General features: G+C 42.6%; 2 protein-coding genes across 6 annotated transcripts in view; both read left to right on the forward strand.

The window, feature by feature from the left end:
* Positions 1–4,880, forward strand: LOC108073407 (WD repeat-containing protein 44). Of its 3 annotated transcripts, XM_070286864.1 has the most exons (11): positions 1–452; positions 517–733; positions 1,342–1,434; positions 1,547–1,685; positions 1,759–2,202; positions 2,266–2,506; positions 2,566–2,766; positions 2,825–3,548; positions 3,602–4,420; positions 4,483–4,611; positions 4,670–4,880. In XM_070286864.1, the coding sequence occupies exons 1-11, from the start codon at positions 367–369 to the stop codon at positions 4,823–4,825; spliced, it is 3,249 nt and encodes a 1,082-aa protein (XP_070142965.1). In that variant the 5' UTR covers positions 1–366; the 3' UTR covers positions 4,826–4,880. The 3 variants fall into 3 exon arrangements, with proteins under 3 accessions (XP_070142965.1, XP_017020492.1, XP_017020493.1); XM_017165003.3 differs by having other exon boundaries at positions 2–452; positions 1,759–2,506; XM_017165004.3 differs by lacking the exon at positions 1,342–1,434 and having other exon boundaries at positions 2–452; positions 1,759–2,506.
* The window catches only part of LOC108073408 (uncharacterized), a 24,463-nt gene continuing 12,275 nt past the window's right edge, over positions 4,700–16,887 (forward strand). Inside the window, exons 1-2 of one of the 3 annotated variants that reach the window (XM_017165005.3) lie at positions 7,144–7,241; positions 8,379–10,223. In XM_017165005.3, coding sequence (XP_017020494.1) covers positions 8,776–10,223 — 1,448 coding nt within the window. In that variant the 5' untranslated portion in view covers positions 7,144–7,241; positions 8,379–8,775. Of the gene's footprint in view, positions 4,859–7,143; positions 7,242–8,378; positions 10,224–16,887 lie in introns of those variants that run through there. The other 2 variants (XM_070286866.1, XM_070286865.1) reach the window with 2 other exon arrangements.

Consider the following 16,887-nt stretch of genomic DNA (forward strand, 5'->3'; position numbering starts at 1 on the left):
CCTGGGCTATCGAAAACGCTATCGCACACTTGACACCTCTAGTATTTATCAATAAAATTAAATTTCAACTTAAATTACTAGTTACTACGCTCCCCCACCCTTAATTAATGGCAAAATGCTAAGTACAATGCCTTTCAAGCCAGCGCTGCAGCAAGTGACGTCACTCAACTGAAACTCAACCAGACAAGAGCCACCAAGCAACAAAGCGCCGCAGCAACAAAAGGGAATCAATAACAAAAAGAGCGACGAAAACGCGTAATTTCGTGGTCAATTTGCATACATCGGACGGGGCAAGTCGGTCGGTAGGGCGGTTAGGTAATAGAGATAGCCACTCGACGACGCGCGACGCACACACCGCACAGGAAGATGAGTAAGCTGGAAACGGATTCGGACAGCTCAGAGGAATTTTTCGATGCCGAAGACACAACGCCCAATCGCCACTCTACGCTGAGGTAAGTTCTGCGTGTGGTATGTGCACCCGGAAGGTATTCGAGTAAACAATCTTGTTGCTTACAGTCGCAAGCTGCCGCCTGAAGTGGCCCAGGAGTTCATATTTCCCGATCCAGCTGTTCGGGTCAATGCGGCGGCCTCATCGGACAGCGATGCAACACCCATTGGCGCTGGAACGCCCGCCACCCGGAGTCCCACCAACAGCCTGGGTGCCCGGCTAAAGGATGCAGCAGGCGGCGGCGTCGCCGGAGTGTTTGCTGAGCCGAAGCCAGTTTCCGGATCTGTAAGTGGATTACATACGCTAGGGGCTCTCCGATCGTGGTCAAGGAATATAGTATATTCTATTCAAAATATGATTTATTTTGCTGTCCGTATAGATCAATATATATTTTTTCTTTTTCTTGTATCGCTTAGGTAGGTATACCGCACGATCTATATTTAGACAATACCTAGTTACTATCGGCTTTAGCCAGCTATAAAATTTTTAATTGCTTAATAAACGCGGCCAGTGTTATATCATTTTTGGAAGGGAATTTGTTAAAAGCCGATATGATTGATAGGGTTTATTTAGTGATTATATATAGATACAGCTCAGATAAATATACCTTTACATGTACGTTGCATTTCCAACCCAATTTAGACAAATAATTTTTCGTTTTTATATTTATTTAATGGGATTTTTATTAAAATTGGATTCAGATGACTTTTACTATTTATAAATTAGATTAATAATACCCAAAGTCTTCGCCCCCTTTAATTTTGTGTCCATATTTGTGTTCTTTACTTTCATATTTTCTCCGCCTCATTTCCAAAAAAATCAACGAACGAATATAAACTTCAAACCAATAAAATACATATAAATCGATAATAAAAATAAAATCGCGCATATAGTATGGTGGTAGACAGCGCTTTCAAGAACTGCGTCAGTTCATGCAGAACGATGAAGATGATAATCCAGGAAACACACTCACACCTGATTCTCAGGTATACATATCTTTCGTTATCCATCTTTAGTTTGTTTCTCCAGCTTTTGGCTTTTTGTCGCACACACATCGCTCTCCCAGTTGTATTTACTGACTTGAAACTCGAATTACAGAATAGCTCGACGGATGGCATTTTCACCAGCCGGTCGACGCATCCGTTTAAGGTCATCGAGACCGATACGATGAGCATACAGAGCATGACGTCACTGGGTCGCGTGGGCCGAATCTTGGCCGGCAGCATCGATCCCTCTGGTGAGTATACACTCAGATATTGCTTTCAAATATCAAAGCACGATTAACACTCTCGTTTTTATTTGTTTAACAGCCATTAGCATAGATCGCGAGTCGCTGGCCTCGTTGAATGCGCAGCAGCAAAAGCAGCAGGCACAGCAGCAGCAGCAACAGCAGGTACAGCAACAGGGACAGGCAGTATCCAATACCAATCCACCGAGCACTGGCAACACCTCCTCTTCCGGTCTGAATACGCCCAGGGTTTCGCCAAAGCATCAGCAAGGCAGCAAGGAGTCGGCAGTGGCTGCCACAATTGCGACAGGAGCTGCCAGCGGGATCATGCTGCAGGAGCCGGATGTGATAGCAAGCACCAAGCTTGCCCAGTCAAAGACCACGGACTCCATCACCTCAAGCGGACCTGTGGCGCCGCCGCGAAGAAAGAAAAATTCTCGAAACTTCTCCAACAGTTCCTCCTCCGAGCCGCAGGCCGACAATGAAGACACCGACAGTGACACGCGTTCGGTGAAGAGCGTCCAAGGTTTTCAGCAGAAGTTTGTCATGGAGTTTGAGAGTTCACTGAATGATGCATCTACCGCCTCAGCTTCCAACACCACCTTGACCTGCTCCTCCACGAATACGATCGTTTCTGCCTCGGCTTCGACTACGGCGGCGTCCTCGTCGCTGCCATCGACAAGTGCGATTCATATGCGTAACCTCGCCTCTTCGGTGACAATTTCCGGACCCAAATCCTCGCAATCCTTGGGCAGCAGCTCAACGTCGGTGCATTCGAAACCAAGTCCCTCGAATTCGGCGAAAAGCAACTCGGCACCGGGAAGGGTTAGGTAAGTACATCTTGTTGTTTTTATAATTAATTAATAATTATTATTTTCATTCCTTGCAGTTCCATTGATCCCAATCAGGGTCTCAACCTGTTCAAGGCCATTCAGGGTGGCTATGTGGTCAAGCCACGCGATGAGGCCAGCAACAAGGCGCAGGGTCCGTCCCAAGATGAAATCGAGCGCATCGAAAAGATGCTAATGGAGAATGCGAATCGACCCAAGCTGGCGGGCACAGGATCCAACAGCTTGGGCAGTGCCACACGGTGAGCTAAGGAAACAATTAAGCTTAATTCTTTATTTAATGGGCCTTTCCCTATCTAGCTATCCCGGTTTCTATCGCGTTACCAACGACAAGGAGCGGCGCAAGTCTGCTGGCGACGAGGACGTGCTCAAGCAGATGAATATCTATGTACGCACTCGCACCAGCTCGGGCAAGCAGTTAACAGACTTTGAGATACTCGAACAAGTTCCTGTGAAGAATTTGGACACCGGCGAGAACATGCCGCTCTCCGAAATGCGTTCACCACCCGTGCCTGAGGGCTGGAACCCGCTCTCGCTACACATCCTGAAACTGACCTCGCATCTGGAGGTGATCCAGAAGGAGTCGGATGAGGAGAGTGTTATTGGCATACCGCCCAGCATTGAGGGACAGGTGCCCGACGAGGAGGAGCTCGAGACGGAGGACGGGAGTCGCCTCAAAAAGAAGACGGCGCGAATTAAACGCTTTTTTGGCACCACCATGAGGAAGACTGTGGACAAGGCCAAGTCGATTGCATCGGAAGTGTCGCATGCGCGGCACAAGGAGGATGTGGCGGATATCGAGGATGCCATGAATCCCGAGCAGAATATCAAAATCAAGGCCTCGTCGTCCAACAAGGGGCCGTATGAGTTTACCAAGCTGCAGCATGTTCAGGATTTGAGTGGCGAGGACACCAGCGCTGTGTGGTGCATGAAGTTCAGTTCCTGCGGACGCCTGTTGGCCACTGCCGGGCAGGATAAGGTGCTGAGGATTTGGGTTCTTAAAGATGCCTATCCATTCTTCCAGGTAACTAACTGGCAAGCAAGTGATTTCCATAAATATAATGCTTTCTCTTCCAGGACATGCGCAACAAATACAATGCCGATCAAAAATCCTCGCCCACGCCCTCGCAGGAGTCCCTAGTTTCGCAGCATTCGGCAGAGGAAGCCATTGCCATGGCCACTGCCGCCGAGAAGTGCCCTGGTCCGTTCATGCCCAAGCCATTCTGCACCTACAATGGACACACCTCGGATCTGCTGGACGTCAGCTGGTCGAAGAATTACTTCATTCTGTCGAGCAGCATGGACAAGACTGTGCGGCTCTGGCACATATCCAGAAAGGAGTGTCTCTGCTGCTTCCAGCATATCGATTTTGTCACGGCCATTGCCTTTCATCCTCGCGATGATAGGTACTTTTTGAGTGGGAGCCTCGATGGCAAGCTGAGACTGTGGAACATACCCGACAAGAAGGTGGCTTTGTGGAATGAGGTCGATGGCCAGACGAAGCTTATAACGGCCGCCAACTTTTGCCAGAACGGGCAATTCGCCGTGGTGGGCAGCTACGACGGTCGCTGCATATTCTATAACACGGATCAGCTGAAGTATCACACGCAAATACACGTACGCTCCACCCGGGGCAAGAATCGCATTGGACGCAAAATCAGTGGCATTGAACCAATGCCCGGCGAGGACAAGATTCTGGTTACCTCCAACGACAGCCGCGTACGCCTCTACGATCTGAGGGACTTGAACTTGTCGTGCAAGTACAAGGGCTACCTGAACGTCTCCTCGCAGATCAAGGGCTCCTTTAGCCACGATGGAAAGTACATCATTGCGGGATCTGAGAATCAGTGCATATATATATGGAAAACTAATCATGATTACTCCAAGCTCAGTTCGGTGGGTTTTATAAATATTTATGTTTATAAATGCCTTGTTATAATGCTTCCTTCAATGCGCAGGTTCGTCGCGATCGCAGTGATTTCTGGGAGGGCATCAAAGCCCACAATGCCACGGTGACTTGTGCCATATTTGCGCCACACCCGGAGGCCATCATTAAACCCGAACCCGATGAAATCTCAATGGAAAAGGTAATAGTTTCAAATTTCTAGACAGGATGGGGTTAGTAAAAGTTTTATATCCTTGCAGTTGGCTCACAATCAGCCCGATCCACTCGTTGAGCAGCACAAAAAGGGCTGCGGCTATGTGCTGGTCAGTGCCGATTTCAATGGCGCCATCAAAGTGTTTATCAACAAGACGAAGCCGAAGCACAGCAGCTTACCATACACAGCCATCGCGGATTAGTCTATAGGTAGACGATGAAAAGAAAATAGAAGAGTAAAGCTTGTATTTTACTATATTATTTTTGTATTTGTGACATTTTGTATCATTAGTAACTAGTGCCGCCATCGCTTGACCCGTATTTAATTAATTACTAATTTCTATACCGCTTCGCCCCCCCCCCCCCCCCCATTTGTTGATAATTGCTGCTGGCGCGAACTGTTTAATCTTACGCAAAATATGTTATGTATTTTTAACGCCCATTCGTGTGAATATGTGTATAAATATTTGTTTAACCAAGTTGATTATTTCGAAGGTCAATTGTATATTGTTATGACTGTACAGAATCTATGATTTAGATCCGCTCGATTAATTAATTACTCCTTCACGTTGATGTGTAAACTAGTTACTATATAACTGGCCAGCCCGCAGGGGCAGGAGGGATTCGGTTTGCCGAATCGTAACTAAGTTATTTTAAAGGTCTACGATCATAACATCTATATCTTATTATAATTAACTTTTAAACCATATATAAATATATATATTTTGTGTAAATTAAAAATGTGCAACCAGGATACAAACTGCAGCTTTAATTTAGCTTCCATTCTCGGAGAGATTTTGAAGTGCTTCACGATTAGAGAGTGCTTACAGCAACATTCCTTCTAGCACATACGATGGGGGTGGTCTCTGGTATTTAGCAAAAGCTTAACCTTCATATTTGGGGCTTCCCTTTGAAGCGAAGAGAAGAAGTAGACAACGTTCCAGGTAATTCGATATCTGGTTAGGGGAACTCGGCAGACATTTGTTAATCTCAGCACTCATAATTGCAGGCCAGTGGTGGCTGCAGTAAGACAAAGCAAAGGTCTAAGTGGTTCGGTCTGTCTGGCTTCTATTCCCAGAGTTTTTGGGGTTGACTTAAAAGCACCCCCGAAGACAGGCAATTTAAGCTGTCATTTGCTTAGAAATGACAGCAGTAAAAGTCGATTAAAAGCGGAGTTACGATTTAGTCTTACTTCTTTAACCTGCAATGTCTACGTTGGTATGTGAACCTGCATACATAACTTAGTACCTCTGCATTATATACGTATGTTGATAAGGGTGGACCGTATCCGTATTACACATTACTCATACGCACTGTGGTTCGCAGAACGCATGACTTTTCTTCATCTCAGTCTCACACATTCTCTGGTAAAAATGACTAAAGTCAATCTCATATTCTCACTTTCCATGGCTGAAAATATGTTTGTCTCCCACTAAATGAACCTCTTTGTATTGATATCTCACTTTCACCATCAATACTAAGTCTAAACATGCCCACAAAAGGTATGTGTTACATGTTCTCGTCGAAAGTAGAAATTTATAAACATATCCAATGTAGAAAATATCGTATAGTTTTATTTTTACGGAAGCAAGTCCACCCCATGCCACGTACTCGAGTACTTGCACATGCAATCAATAAAGATTTTATTTTTGGGGGGAGGCTTGGGGTGGCGGCTGTCTTTTGTCGCGATGCGGCAACCAACAGCTGTTGCAACGCCAGACGACCCCCCCGAAAAAAACCAAACAGCAGCCAGACGCCGGCAATGGAGGCGGTGGTCTCCCTCCCATATACACCCGTTCCGAATGGCAATCGATGCACTTCTGGCCATGTGCCAAGTTTCTCTTCGGGAAATGCGGAGAGCCAACAAAGAGAGGGAGCCCAAAAGAGATTGTTTCGGTTTTTGTTTTATTTATTTTGGTTACAAAGGTTAAACTCAAATTAAAGTTTAATTTGGAACTTTTTGAAATTAAAAGTTTATTTTTGCTTGTGGTTTTTATTAAGTTTTTTGAAGAAAAATTATTGATCAGAATGAACTGAAACTTAGGATACTCATACTTTTTTTTTGCTCTTAACGGGTGCTAAAAATTTTTAAATATTTTTTATAAATCTAAGGGTTTTTAAACATTTCTTAAGCTGATCATAATTTTTAAATACAAAATTTTTATCTTAGCACATTAATTAACTAAAATCAGCTTAAAATGTTATATTTAAAAAAAATTAAATTTAACGTAAAAGTAGTTTCTTTTTAAAAAATTTTCGAAAAACTCCATTAGATTTTTAGAGTACCTTAAAGTCTGCATATAATATTGAAATTTTAAAGTGCAGAGTTTTCGAGTTGTGCCGCGTCACTCATTTATCCAAGGCACCCACACTGCCGCACTCTTACACACACTCATACACCCTCTTACACACACACACACACTCACCGTGAGGTAGCAACAACAATGTTGAGCAAGGTGCGCTTAGCCGACGCTCCGCTCTCTCGGTTCGTGTTTTTCTCCGTTTCAGTTTATTTCTGGCTCTCGTGCAAAGCGCAACGTCTAGCGGACAACATATATCGTACCGTATCGTATCCGAATCGGCCGGACTTTGTCATTGTCTGCGTGCGTCTGAGTGTGTGTGAGTGCTGGCGCTGCGATGCGATGCCTTTAAGCTATTTCAAGCGCAAAAATGCATAAAATATATTTACAATATTCATTTGACAACCGCCGATGGATGGATGAATCACTAGAATCGAAAGATAACTTCTGTCCTCCGGGGGGTGGGAATTTCCCCACGAACTGATCATAAGCCCACTCCCATTCCGTGCCAGTGTGTGGGTGCGGATGCAGTGAATAATTGAATCGAATAAATTGTATATATACATTGCATATGTAAAGTTTAAACAAATTAAGGCCGTACGAAGATCGTAAACTGGAAACCCAGCAAGTGCCGAAAATCAGTGCTAAAGTGAAACTTCTTTCCACAAATGACAACCGTTCTTCCAAAGGCCATAAGAAATCAAAAACAAAGCCCCTCTAACCTTTTGTCGGTCGTCTTTTGTGGCTCAACCATAATAAAACTCTCACAGATGATCGTTTATTGGAATGTTGAAATTCTTACCTATTTAAATGACAGACTGGGCAACATACACAGCTCAATTAACGCGGCTTAAAGTGCTTCAGGCGGCATAATTCCCTGGGTTTTTGAAGTGGAGAGACCGAAAACCATAAAGCCATGGATAATAAAAACCCATAGTAAACCCTTTCACTTGTTTATAAACAGAACTTAAAGTTTTTCAAGTTAAAGTACCATTATTGGTAGTAAAATTTTAATAGTTGGCAAATTCTTACCTATTTTTCTTTAATAACTTAATTATAGAGTATAACCTTTCACTTTAAAAACCACAAAAACCTATAGATTTGACCCATTGTTGCCTTGTCCAATGATAAAACCATTAAATGGTTCATGGCACCTTTAAATTAATGGCTTCTTTTTAACATAATGTGCTGCCAATTTGAGGCTTTTATAAGTTGTATAGGGGTTTCATTCTTGGTTATATGAGGCCCCTTCACTTCAAAGACCAGAGAATTCAAGGATTTGATTAATGGTTTCGTTGCGTAACTTATAATTATGAAAGATACAAAGTTCTTACTTTGTTCCAATAACAAACTAAGCTACCAACAAGTCAATTAAAGGCAGTTCCCCTTGCTGGATGCTGTGTGTCGATGCACAAAAGCCAAAATAAACGGAACCCTTTCACTTTAAACTCCACAGAACCCCCCAAAAGATCCACCGAAAACGAGTTTTGTGCCAAAGAGCAGAGCGGAGCAGCCATATTCCATATCGAATAACCGACCAATAAGTGTTACTTGTTACTTGGCACATCCAACTAGCACCGTTGCAGTGGCCTATATTCAAAATAGATCAGAGATCGGCGGCGCAGCTGCAGCAGGAGAGGATCCGATCGGAGTGAGAGGAGATGCTGTGTCTGTGCCTGTGCCATGTGAGAACTTAGTCCGCGGCAAAGAGCAAAACTAGTTTCCCATTTGCGCGCCTATGCTAAGTAATAATAATAAATAAGCCAAGTCGTTGTTCGTTGTTCGCCGTTCGAGAAGTGACCTAAAAATACTGGTTTTGCGTGAGAACGTGCAGCTTCAGCTCATCTCTACCAATGGCCACAGCCGGAGCCACAGCGGCCGTGGTGGTAAAGCGGCCCGGACCGCCAGTACCGCCCAGGCCCAAGGCAGCTAGTAATCCCTCGGCCACACCGCCCATCATCCAGAAGAAGCCCACCTTTGTCAGCCAACTGAGTGCGGTGGGTCGCACTCTGGTCTACAAGTCACCGACGGTTAATCTGCCCAAGAAACAGGCCCAAACCCAGACGCCAACCACAGCGGTGCCGGCACCAACCCCCCCAGTGAAGCCACTGAAGCTTCGCAAGGCGCCCGATGTTCCAACGGCCAAGCCCCGCGAAAGTGTCACCACATCGGTGGTGACGGTGAATCGCCACAATTCGATCAGCGTGATCGGGGGCTCCCCGCAGACCACTCCCCGCAAGGAGACCCGCCTGAGCCTCGGCAAGGTGGACTTTGAACGGGCAGGCCTACAGCCAGCAACTCAACCTCTTCCCAGGCCCCGGAAAATTGTCCAGTTACCCGTGGCCACCATGGATGTGGAGGATATACCAAAGGTAACCTCCACTCCATCCACTGGTCTGTTCAGAAGATCAAAAACCACGCTGGACAGCTACCAAAAGGATACATCTGCAGCAGCCTCGCCAAACGGAGGAGGATTCCTGGGAGGCCGGACTGTGGAGATTAAAAACAATCTAAAGAACGCCGCCGAGCGTCTCTTCTCCGAAATCATCATCAATCAGGGCCAGAAACAGGCGGCCGCCGATACCACGATCATCACCAAACACGAGGCCCTGAAACAGGAGTCCGATGTCCTGACCATCCAGTCTACAGGGAACTGCATGCGAATCAACATCAACTCCGGATCGGAATATGGTGACCCCAAGCCGAGCTACACCAGCACCATGAAGAGCTCGATCAGTGTGGGAAACACCCCGGAAAAGAAGCAAGCCTTCCATGAAATGCTCATCTCTGAGCTGGCCGCCATGCGGAATAAGTCCTGTTCGCTGGAGCAGCTGCCCACCAAGTCCATGTCACCACCAACCACGTCGACACCCAAGAAGATAGCATCGCGTATTCGCTACAACTCCATTGACGATGCCGATACCGAGGATGTGGATGCGGATAATGTGGAAGATGCCGACGGAGATGTGGATGAGGAGGACACTTTGACCTACTCGGTCAACAAATCTCTGAAAGAGAACATAGGAAAGGAGGGCTCCTCCTCGAGGAAGCGATGTCCCTCGGGCTGCTCCACAGACTCTTCCCCGTACGGCACCGAGAGATCCCAACGCATCCGAACATCGGATTGGATCGAGGTGGGTGACAATGGCACTGCGGTGACTTTGACCAGCTGTCACATTTCTCTGGAGGATTCGGGCATGGAGGACGAGGAGCGACTGGACGACATGTCCTCGGGCGTTGGCGATAGTTGGGACAGTGTTAAGGAGGCGGAGACCGAGAAGCGTTCGCGCAGTGCAAAACGGTGAGTTTTCTGAATAATTTAATAAATAATTTATACATTAAAAGTTAATAGTGAATATTTAACAACATATACAAAAATACAAATATTTATGTTAATTATATACTCACCTAAAAATTTCGCTGAATGGAACTTTTTGTTTTAGTTTTTTTAACATTCGAAAGTGTGTTGAAATTTAATTTGTTTTTAAATAAGCTTAAGTTCAATCTTTTTGAATAGGAAATTATGGTAAATTAAGATATTTATTAGGATTTTAGTGCTAATGACAGATATCCTATAAATTTGCAAAGATTTATCGTTTAAACTTTAAAGCTATTCCCGTTGGTAGGTAAGGGGCTTTATGGCACTGCCGCGCTTCATTTCTATGAGCGAATTTATAATGATTTATGAAAAGCAGCTAATATTCATAAAAAAATCATAGTTTATTAAGTGCTAATGAATATTGAATAACAGTTTTGCGAAAAGAAAAGCGATTTGTGGAAGTCTTACAAAAACAAAGGGTTTGGTTTAGGAGAGATCGTTTTGTAGAGCTTGAAGATATATTTCATATGAAGATATATATATGAAGAAACGCAGGTCAATTTAAACTTATTTTATATTAAAATTAATACAATCTTATAAATATTTTATTTTTTAAAAAGAAAGCAAAGTTTAATAAATATTTTAAAATATATTATTTTGATCTCCAAATTATCCATGAATTAAGATATATATTCATTTTTTTTAAGATCAATTTTAATAAATATAAATATTATACAATCAATTTGATAAAGATAATATTTCAGAAAATCATTTAAATTATTTATATTTATATTTGTATCCCAAAATATTTTGGTTTTGTTGATGATCTTGGACTGAACTTTAAAGCCATGATAATTAAGCTGCCGCCACAATTATTTCACCGAGTTTCGCTGGGCTCCATTGACATGGTTTTGATTCGATCGGCCGTGCGCATCCCACGGAATCTCCGAGCTCGGAGCTCGGAGTACCTCTCGAGCCCGATCTCCATCCCGGACTACCATTGTGATGGTACTTTCCGAGTGAGATCTCACCGAGGCGGGCGGGTTAACATTAATTCAATGTGCTGACATCATTTCGAATGTGGTTTGTTGCACGTTGCACACACCGTACTCCATACATTGCATGTGCGGGCACGGGTTCGATTGCAGTGGCCACAAAAAAATACAAAAACAAAAACAAAAAAAAAAGTTTGCGATATTAACAATTTGGGTTTCTCGGATCCGTTCGTGTGTAGTTTGTATTTTAACAGCAGAATCGAAGTAACCAACAGGAAAAAACCCGTTTTGAGTCGCTCTTTTACGTCTCCAAAGATTCGTATTTTAGCGGCAATACTACACACATTGTGTTTGTATTTTGATTAACATATAAATACTTATATGTATTCCGTTGCGGTACGTGTTTGTCGCGTCGAAAAGTGATTATCGTGACTCACTTGGCTTGGCATTTGCGCCATCGCACACACGACCAAGATACTTCATATATCGTGCACATACTATATGTATGTACTATATATTCAAATATTTGCTTATTCACACGAAGCTATATCTTTCATTGGCAAACCATAAGAATTGTGAAGTTGAGAAGTCGAAAGAAGTGTACTTTACACAGGCAATTGTCATAGGATTGTAACTAAAGTTAGAAAGTTAAATTCCAAACTTTGTTTTTTTTTTTAAACTCCTCAAATTCTTTCTGATAATTATTTATACTATAAAAAAGTTATACTAACTTTCTTACCGCGTACTTGCAGTTAATCTCAATTAACTCAAACTTTCTAGAGGTCACAGACATTAACCTTTTCTTTTTTTGTAGATTAAATTGTTGAAGTAGTTAATATTTTATGGTGAATAAGAAGCCATGAAGGTCTGCTTTTATCAAAAGATATATAAACAAATTCGCACATTCCATGCAGCAATAAAAAATAATAATAATTGCGATGAAAACAACACGGACTGGCTCGCATTATAGACCGATAATAATGTGTTTTACTTGGCCAATTACTCACACAATCCCCCATTTCCTACAACTGCGAAATTCAAATGGCAAATTGCATCTTTCAAATGCCTGAACGTGTGGATTGGCTCTTATGCATATGAAGTGATTCACAGATAAGTCACATAAACTATATATAGGTGTGTGTGTGGATATATCTATGGCTAACTGTTGCAACTCCGAGGCAAGCGTTATAAAATAAATTCAATCAGTGCGGCGGCGAAAGCAGCAGTTGCAGCAATCCCATATTGCACTTGGATCGGGGCCCCAGTTATGGCTCCTTCGATTTCAATTTGCATAATGGATGCCGTTATCAAGAATGGTTTACCGTTTCCTCATTCTTTCCTATGCCTACTATATATGGTCTTCCAGAACGTGGAGAATTCTCGGGACTTTACAAGCCATTGAAGTTCCTGGTCTTTGTTTAGAAGTTCTATGAAATATAATAAACTGCTCCCTCTGTCAATGACACAGTTTCAGTTTCATAGAAGTCGCTTAATTATTGTTATATCGCTTTGTGCAATACAATAATTTCTTTGAAAGCTAATTGTTATTTGCAAGACATTAATGAAAGCGAAAAGGAATGTGTTTGTATGTGGTAATATCTTAAATAACAACAACGACACCGACGACGACGGCAACTTGATTATTGCCTTGCATTGCTCGCTGTCAGCAATCATTTTCCACCAACATTTTCTGGGAAATGACTGCTGGCCAGGTAAAGAAAAGCCAATCACTAAATGCATGTTCGGATTTACATATCATAAAAATTCGGGCTAAATGTAAGCCGCTTTGAGTCCCAAATAATAGAAACTGTAAGTTTCACCGAGATACACATATAGTATATCTGTAACCGGCTTTTCATTGGGTCTTGTACTGTGTGTATATTGATTAACTCTCTTCATCTTATTAAAAACCACAAATAAAAGGCTTTCTCTGCAGTTTCTCTAAGTTATATAGTTCAAACGTGTTGAATGTAAATTAGTTTTTAACTAATCTGGGTCTGCCATTTTACTTATTTCTTGTTCGGTCGAGTTGTTTAATTGTGTAATTATTGATTGACTGCGTTTAATAAATGTTTTTACGCAATTGTCCGCATTTATAGGAAATTACCAGCCAGGTGTGACAAGCTTACTGGAATTTATGATCACTTTTTTAGTTTTAGTTAGCTAGAGATATGGGTTTTGAGGTCACAGGTCATGTCAGAGGCTATTTTCCTAGCAGCAATTACAAGCCTCAGTTTTCTCTTCGCTGAAAGGGTAATGCCACATATTTGGAACTGCACAAAACCACAAAGACTGACAGCCTTTGGTCTCAACATATATGAGTTCCAACTACTAGTAGGCACACAGAAGAAACACCTTCAAGTGCGATTAAAATCATGGCCGGTCCGGAGGCCTGATGGCTGTCAGCCAGAAAGCCAGCCAGCCAGAGCCTGAAGTCAGGTGAGATGCCAGCCTAAAGCTGGCTGACTTCAGGTGCTGGAGAGCTGTAAGTCTGGTGTTTGCCAAAGATATACTCGCATTCAAGTCGGGTTTGTCGAGGCTGTTACGAGTGTGAGAACCGTTAAAGTACGACAAAGTGACGCCGCAAAAGCTCTTCTGACTGCCAGACTTTCAGGTGGATTTCTGCGTAATATGCCTCTGTTTCAGTTGCCCCTGTCGAGCGGCTAAATATCTCGAGATGATGCGACAGATATTTCGGGTTCAACTACCTCGTGCTGTTCTTTTGAGCGGTAAAAGCCACTAACATACCGAAATATCAGGTCAATGAGATCACCAACCAGAAAGCCAAACAAATAAACTGAGAAACGAAACCACTGCTTCTTCCCAGCAAGATGGTGTTAATTAATCGAATGATTAGTGATTGTACCAGAAATAAATGTTGGGAAGAGTGTTACTAGTTTACAAGGTGAGGAGTACGGACCACACAATTCCCCAGTTGATTTAGAGACACCTAACTTGGCCAAAAAAGTAACCGAAAATGTAACCAAAAGACACTATAAACTTGATTTTAGCGGAAAACCAACATGCGGAAAAGCAGCCTGAACCTGGAAGCCAAATGTGGATGAAGTTTTTGGACTCTACTCCACTTTACACACGAGTGTGGGCCGCTTTGGCTGCTGACTTGGCTTACATAAACACAAAAAACTTTGAACAAACACACAAGTATGCTCATATATATATTTGTGCAACCTCTTGAATTTTTCTTTAAAAGCGATTTTACACTAAAAGCTTAGGAGTATATCTTAGGAGATAATATCTCACAAATTACTTACTTTGACTTGTTGCCAAACACAAAACTTGGAGGAGTAATTGCTCTAGAGGATTAAGTATTATCAGAAAATGTGGGATAATAAATGTGGTTAATAAATCTAACTAAACACATTTCTGATATTAAAAAAAAAAACAGTGAAGAAGTAATTTTCGACCCTATAAAACATGTGTTATTAGCATCCTTTCTTGTTTTAGAAATTATGTGTTTTTAATGTTGGCCATGTTAGGTTCAATTCTCACTTAAAATGTCCCTCGGCCTGCACTTGTCTTACCTACTTTTTTTTTGTTTGTTATGTCTGGCCAAAAATAGTAGTTTTAGCCAGATCTGTATCTCAGGTGCGCGCTGGTATTGCCCAAGTTTCCTGTTCCGTTCGTTGGTCAAGTGGACGGATTTATGCGTTCGTTGTTGCCAAGCTACACACTCGACATTTTACTTTCACATATGGCAAACTTTATTATATTATTAATATTATTTATATTTTATATTTATAACATAACTTTTACCCAATAAATCCTCACTTGACTCCACATATAATAATATAATTATTTATGCCCCAGAGCTCTTTTATCATTTGTTTTATTTCCGAAATGAGATCGATGGCGTGTCGCGCATATATCTTTTTATTGGGTATTCTCGAAAATGTCCCGCTCAGATTGCGGTGCTTTCGCTTTTGAGAGCTGCAAACAAAGTCTCAGCAGTGGATTTTCTATATCTACAACATATATACACCCTGTTCAGATACGATACCGTGCCGGCGATGAACAATCTGCATAAATTAAGCCATTCGAAGAGCTATTTGTTAGGTGGCTTCGTTCTACTAATCAGGAAACCAAAATCAAAATTTCGCTTTTTCTTGGATTCGAAAGAGAAACCCGCGACTAATCGAAATTTATTTGGGTAACTAAACCAAAGCCCAACCAAAAACCAAAAACCAAAACCCAGAGTTAAAGAAACGACTCGAGTTGCCGCTTAGTTGCTGTCTCATTTGCATACGTTTGGTTATTTGTTTAGAAACTCTTTAAGCAGCAGCAAAATAAAAGCTAGAAAATAGAAATTTATGGGCTCTGCGTTGGATAGTTGTTGAGCATTTGGAATGAAAGCGAAAACGGCTTCGATATGAGCAATTTTTTTGGTGGATTTCTTTGGGAGTGGCCCAAGAAAAGGGCGTTTGCACGTAGAAGGCGACAGTCTGTATACGTGAGCAACCGATGATAATAACTCTTGAAAAGTCGGTAACTCCGTCGTCACTTCTCACTTAATTTGAGTCCGCCGAAGACAATGGAAAAGCGATGCCTTATTAGAATGCGTGAGAAAGCCACTGTGAGAAACTGGAACCCGATTGTGTGCGTGGCGTTATTAGTCTTTACGCCATGCCCTCATTAAATGGCTGTGAAAGACGCGGCGGCGGTGCCGGCAGAACTGACCCAGAGATTTCTATCCCCTTTTATCACCTTCAACTCGGAGAGCTCTCGGCGCCGACTTGGTGAAATTTTTGGGTCATCCATTGGGTATTATGATCACGTAGGTGAGCCCCGACGTCGTCGTCATCGTCGTAGTCGTCGAGAAATCGCATTGTTCTGCAAAAGACACATCCTGCAATGTGCGTGATCCGATTGGCCTGCACCTGCATAATTCCCCCAGTTCGCTGTTCCGTTTGCTTCTGGTTTTATTTATTACTATTTTTTTTCCTATATACATATATATTTATATATGTAGCGCCACGCCGCATTCCGCCTGCTCCCAATTCGCTTTGGTCCCGCGCGCCGCTGGCAAGGCTAAAACTATAACAAATACGCACAGTTGGGGTCCGAAATAAGACAAATTTGACGGCTGCATCACTCGAAGTCACTCGACATCGTGTTCGGATATTTCTGAATGGGAATGGGAGCAGTGCTAGAATCTCCGCTGGTATTTCGCCCTAAGGTCTCGTTGAAGAGCCCACTGATTATGCCGTACATGATGTACTACAACCAAAGCGAACTCGAAGCGGGGCATCAGCATATGAGTTTTGTTATATTTGTATCTAAAAATAGTTGGGCCACGCTGGTGACACGGGGCGCTCTACAGGGTGTTGAATATAGATCATAACACGATAAAGAAAGAAAAACAAAACAAACTGGGAGATGCTCTAGTATGAATTGTATTTTTATGCGACTGCAGGGTATTATAAATTCGGCCACAAAATTTTAAAACAATTTTAAAAGGGGTTAAATCAATAAAATTGTCAACTTGTCAAATTTCAATAAGCCGATTTATTATCTTATAATAAGTAATGCAGGTAACTCTTCTGTCCGTTGGTCTGTCCTTTGGTCTGTCCTTTGGTCTGTCCGTTGGTCTGTCCGTTGGTTTGTCCGTTGGTCTGTTTTTTTTCCTGTCCGTT

The sequence above is a fragment of the Drosophila kikkawai genome, chromosome 3R, assembly GCF_030179895.1.
Source record: "Drosophila kikkawai strain 14028-0561.14 chromosome 3R, DkikHiC1v2, whole genome shotgun sequence".
Taxonomy (NCBI): Eukaryota; Metazoa; Arthropoda; class Insecta; order Diptera; family Drosophilidae; genus Drosophila; species Drosophila kikkawai.

Excerpts from the sequence above, each read along its gene's own strand:
- LOC108073407 (XM_017165003.3), top strand. The coding sequence starts at position 367 with ATGAGTAAGCTGGAAACGGATTCGGACAGCTCAGAGGAATTTTTCGAT. Across the intron at positions 1,435-1,546 it reads CACTCACACCTGATTCTCAG|AATAGCTCGACGGATGGCAT; the intron begins GTATACATATCT and ends CTCGAATTACAG. Across the intron at positions 4,421-4,482 it reads ATTACTCCAAGCTCAGTTCG|GTTCGTCGCGATCGCAGTGA; the intron begins GTGGGTTTTATA and ends TTCAATGCGCAG.